Consider the following 5,348-nt stretch of genomic DNA (forward strand, 5'->3'; position numbering starts at 1 on the left):
AACAGACAGGATTGGGGTAACTGTTTCTGTGTATCGACACAATGGGGCAATGGGCAGAGGGTTTTTTTCTCTTACCCCAGGGAGACACAAAGAATTGGGGCAGAACCAGACAAACTCTGGCAGAACTCAGCCCAGCTCCAGTGGCAGCTCCAGCTGTGCTGACTCAGCCCCGTAATTGTTCTCATCAATGCTGATTGGTGTTCAGAAGGGCAGGAGGTGTTTGTTCCTGCTGGAACTCCCAGACTCTGAGAAATGCAGAAGAAAAAGAGGTGATTTTAGTTCAATCTTCTGGAAAAGGCCTCTCAGGCAGGTCAGGGTTATCCCAACAGATTCTGGGTGGATCTATTTGCACCTCCCCCAAAGTTTGTCTGGTCAGGGGCATGGCTGCAGCGGTGCTTGATGAGGTTGGAGCTTCTGGTGAAGTGCTTGCCACAGTCAGCACAGGTGAAATGCTTCTCACGGGTGTGGAGGCGGCGATGCTGGGTGAGATGAGAGGTCCTGCTGAAGCTCTTGCCGCAGTCAGCACACGTGAAAGGCTTCTCACCAGTGTGGGTGCGGCGATGGTCAGTGAGGGTAGAGCTCTGGGTGAAGCTCTTGCCACAGTCAGCACAGGTGAAAGGCTTCTCACCAGTGTGCACACGACGGTGGTGTCTGAGGGTGGAGCTGCAGGTGAAGCTCTTGCCGCAGTCAGCACAGCTGTATGATTTTTCACCGCTGTGGATGAGTTGGTGCTGGATGAATAAAGTGCTCGTGGTGAAGCTCTTGCCGCACTCAGCACAGGGGAACAACTCTCCGGTGTGGATGCGGCGGTGGTTGGTGAGAGTAGAGCTGCATTTGAAGCTCTTGCCGCAGTCAGGGCAGGTGAAGGACTTTTCTGTGCTGTGCACACTGCGGTGCTGGGTGAGAGCAGAGCGCTGAGTGAAGCTCTTGCCACAGTCAGCACAGCCGTATGGCCTCTCACCGGTGTGGGTGCGGCGGTGCTGGGCGAGGTTAGACCTGCGGCTGAAGTTCTGCCCGCAGTCTGCACAGGTGAAAGGCTTCTCTCCAGTGTGCGTGCGGCGATGGTCAGCGAGAGTAGAGAGCTGGGTGAAGCTCTTGCCACAGTCAGCACAGGTGAAAGGCTTCTCTCCAGTGTGGAGGCGGCGATGCTGGGTGAGGTAGAACCTCCGGTTGAAACTCTTGCCGCAGTCAGCACACGTGAAAGGTTTCTCTCCGGTGTGGGTGCGGCGATGGTTAGTGAGAGTAGAGATCTGGGTGAAGCTCTTGCCACAGTCAGCACAGGTGAAAGGCTTCTCACCAGTGTGCACACGACGGTGCCGAGTGAGGGTGGAGCTGCAGGTGAAGCTCTTGCCGCAGTCAGCACAGCTGTACAATTTTTCACCACTGTGGATGAGTTGATGCTGGATGAATAAAGTGCTCGTGGTGAATCTCCTGCCGCACTCAGTACAGGGGAACAACTCTCCAGAGTGGATGCGGCGGTGGATGGTAAGGTTAGACCTGTGTTTGAAGCTCTTGCCACAGTCAGGGCAGGTGAAGGACTTCTCCGTGCTGTGCACGCTGCGGTGCTGGGTGAAAGCAGTGCTCCGAGTGAAGCTCTTGAAACAGTGGGCACAACTGTACGCCCTCTCACCGGTGTGGGTGCGGTGGTGTTGGGTGAAGTTAGACCTGCGGCTGAAGTTCTGCCCGCAGTCTGCACAGGTGAAAGGTTTCTCACCAGTGTGGAGGCGGCGATGCTGTGTGAGATAGGATCTCCTCCTGAACCTCTTGCCACACTCACCACAGACGAAGGGCCGGCTGCCAGCGTGGGGGCAGTGCTGCTTCACTGTCTTTGAGCCAGGTGGGAAGCTCTGCCCACACTCAGGGCAATGATTCAGCCATTTGGGTGGATGAGAAGGGCCTGCTCTGGCTTCACCCTCCTCTGCATACTCCTTCTCCTCCTGATCCTGCTCACCTTCATCCTCCTCATAGTCTTCATTCTCCTCATCCTCATCCTCCATGTTGCCCTCTTCCTTCTCCTCTTCCTCATTCTCTCCCTTGGGGCTGCAATTTTGTTGCTCCAACTTGTTCTTTGGGTGCTTCGTCTTCCAACTCTTGTCTGGGTCCTTCTGGGAGGCCATGCTGGTTGGGGAAGATATCACAGCTGTGATATAGGGAACATGGAAGCACCTGAGCCTAGGAGTTCAAACCTTAAGATCCTGCTTGGGTCATGCCAGCCTCTGACATCTCCCAACACCCAGCTGGGGCAAGGAATGGAGAGGGACTCTCAAACTCCAAGTTATTGCCATGGTGGAGGAGTCAGACCTGTAATACCTGTGCTGAGACCCTGGGTTCCTGTGCTGGGGGTGCTGAGACACCCTGGGACTCAGAGAGCACTCTCACCTGCCCTATGCCCAAGCCCTGCAGCACTGGCAGGGTGGTTTCCAGCCCAGGGCCTTTCCTTCAATCTCTCCTGGCTCAGACAACAGAAGCAGCAGCACTGACACACAACCAACCCTCACCTGCCTGGGGCACCCCAGACTCCCACCACAGCTGTTGTCACTCACAGCCTCCAGAGGGCTGAGATATGGTGGGTAGGAGGCTCTGGAGGAGGTTGGGAGGTGCCACAAGACTCAGTGGGGAGACTGGTGTCCCAGTCTGAGATTTTCACCTGCTGTGCTGTCCCAAGGGGCAGATCTGCAAACTCTGCCTTTGCTCAGCCCAGAGCTGCAGACGGGATGGAGAAGGACACTGACCCTGCAAGAAAGAAGGAAACAGCTGAGGCGAGAGAACTGACCTGCAAAGGATGGCTCAGCACTGCCCATGGCCCTACACCAAAGCTGGGCCTTGCTGGGGGCACAGCAGATGGACAGGGCTCCTGGAGATGGGAGGGCTTTAGGCCAGACTCAGCTCCTGGCTCAGCACACAGAAATCTGCAGAGCAGCACCACAAGACAGCTGCCTCCAGCCAGCCTCTCCCAGGCCTTGGATGCAGCTTCCTCTTACAGCAGCTCTTGCTCTGGCCCCAGGTCTCCTCCCTGGCCCTGCTCACAGACCCCACCCCAGCCCACTCTCTATTCAGCTCCTGTCATCAGGGCCCTGCCCAGGACCATCTCTGTGCTGGGCGCTCCTCAACTGAAGGTCAGAGCAGCCCTCAGGACACAGACAAAGGGAGGTTCATGCAGGAGATGCAGGAAAGGGGAAGGGACTTGGTCAGCTACATTTAAAACCTCTTCAGCTCTCACTGTGATGCTGGAGGAGTCTCTGTGTCCTGGCCAAACCTGACACCTCCAGCACCATTCACACACAGGCAGCCCAAAGAGATTCATTGCAAAGCTTTTTGCTTCCTTCTCTCCCTGCCCATTTCTGTCACTTTGCTCTTCACACTTCTCCTGGAGCTGCTACTCCACATCCCCAAGAGAAAATGAGGTTTGCTGGGAGAGCACAGTGCCCATGGCTGTTGCTCATCTCCCTGTGGACACATGCAGAGCTGCAGCAGAATTCACTCCTTTCAGCTCCTGCAATGCTGCCAGATTCTGGCAGTTCCTGCACACACATTTTTCACCTGGGCCCTGGATCCTCTCCCCTTTTTGGGGGGGACAAGGCCTAATTCCTACATGACCATTCCCAGGCCCTTCCCTCATTCCCAGCCCATCTATGGCCCTGGTGCATTTCTGTCCCATGGCCCTGTGTCCCCCACCTTCACTGCCGAAAGAACAGCAACAAGCCAAGGGGGGGGGTCACAGGTGAGGGGTGGGGAGGGACCCTGCAGCGACCTCAGGCAGGAAGTGATGAAGGGAGGCAGAGCTGGATCGAGAGCTCAGGTGACTCCTGCCCTGGGCTATGGGTGGGGGGTGTGGGTAGGATCCCTGAGTGCCTGCTTGGGCTGTGCTGGATGTCAGAAGGTGTCAGGGGACTGTCCTGATCCAGGTAAGATTTTGGTGTTTAAGCTTCTGGGCTCAGCTGCTGCCAGCACCATTGGAGGTAGGAGCCAGACAGAGCCACACAGCTGCTACACTAACCCCTCCCACCCCCTGCAGCCCTGACTCTCAATCTGCCCATCCATTGGTCCATCAGCAATCACTCTGTGCCCCTCAAGAGTCCCCAGGGAATCAGCATGGCCCAACAGTAGCCCCCGGGTGAGAGCCCAGAGGAGAATACCCTGGAGAACATGTTGGAGGAGCTCAAGTCCAGTCTCAAGGGAGAAGAAGAAGAGGAGGTTGAGGAGGAGGAAAAGGATGTTGAGGATGAGGAGGAGAAGTACAAGAACAAGAAGGATGAGGACAGGAAGGAAGAGAATGAATCTGCAGTGCCCCTCTCAGTGCCACCTGAGCAGCCCAATCAGTGCCTGAGTGCAGGCAGCTTCCAACCCAGCTCAACGCCACTGCGGCACCAGGGGCCCCACCCTGGCACCTGACCATTCCTCTTCAAAACCGTTCCAAAAGGTTCAAAAGATTGATCCAAATCCTTTCCAAACTTGCCACAAAACCTTAAGCTTTCGTTAAAATCTCTGAACAGCTCTAAACAACTCATTCTGAAGCTATTGCAGTGAGTTTTGAGCCTTAGTTCTGTGTTCAAGATGCTTCTAAAATGCTTAAAAGCATCACCAAAACAGCTAAAGGTCCAGAAAAAGTCACAGAAGTCCTTTCAAACCTCCTAAGAGTTCCCAAAACCAGCAAAGGATGCATTCAGATCTCTCTTTTTCTGCATGCCGCAGAAATTCTCAATCAGGTTTGGGATTCTCCAAACTCTTCAACCAGGCCTGAAAAATCCTCAAGGTCTCTTCAAAAAGCAAAAACACTCCCACAGTGATTAAAATCTCTTTAAACCTCTCAAATCCTCATTCAGATCTCTTGAAATCTCTTAGCAGCTAATTCTGAAGATCTGGGAGCACTGGGAGGCATAGTGGGAGCACTGGCAAGAAACTAGGGGTATTGGGGCCCAAACTGTGAGCAATGGGAGGCATACTGGGAAGCATGCCTGAAAAATCATCCAAATCTCTTCCCAAAGGGCTCAAAGCTCTGCAGAAGTCATCAAACTCTCTTCAGACTCATTTCAAAGAGATTTTGGGCAGTTTCTAGGCTCCTGTAACACTTCACAAACACTGAAAAAGATTTGAAATTGCCTGAAAAATCTCCAAAATATCTTTGTAACTCTGCAAAACTCTGCAGGAGTTAAGAAAATCTCTTCAGAGCTCTGAAAACTCCTTGGCTAGAGATCTTCAGCACTTACTGCCTTGCTTTAAGCCTTCAACACCCTAGAAAAAGGCTTCAACAGGCTTCAAACTGCATTGAAAATCATCAACATCACCTTGAGCTTCTTAAAGGCAGCTAAAAACTCATTCAAATCTCTTCCAACCTCCTACAAGTTCCC

The 5,348-nt window shown here is 53.7% G+C and overlaps 1 protein-coding gene across 1 annotated transcript; it reads right to left on the reverse strand.

Annotated features, from left to right (window-relative positions):
- Positions 1-317: 317 nt before the first annotated feature.
- Positions 318-1,997, reverse strand: LOC128980086 (gastrula zinc finger protein XlCGF26.1-like). Its single transcript, XM_054398525.1, has one exon. The coding sequence runs from the start codon at positions 1,995-1,997 to the stop codon at positions 318-320; it is 1,680 nt and encodes a 559-aa protein (XP_054254500.1).
- Between the last annotated feature and the right edge of the window lie 3,351 nt (positions 1,998-5,348).

This window comes from Indicator indicator, unplaced genomic scaffold (genome assembly GCF_027791375.1).
Source record: "Indicator indicator isolate 239-I01 unplaced genomic scaffold, UM_Iind_1.1 iindUn_scaffold_63, whole genome shotgun sequence".
In the NCBI taxonomy this organism is placed as follows: Eukaryota; Metazoa; Chordata; class Aves; order Piciformes; family Indicatoridae; genus Indicator; species Indicator indicator.

Coding starts and splice junctions, on each gene's coding strand:
- LOC128980086 (XM_054398525.1), bottom strand. CDS start 1,997: ATGGAGGATGAGGATGAGGAGAATGAAGACTATGAGGAGGATGAAGGT.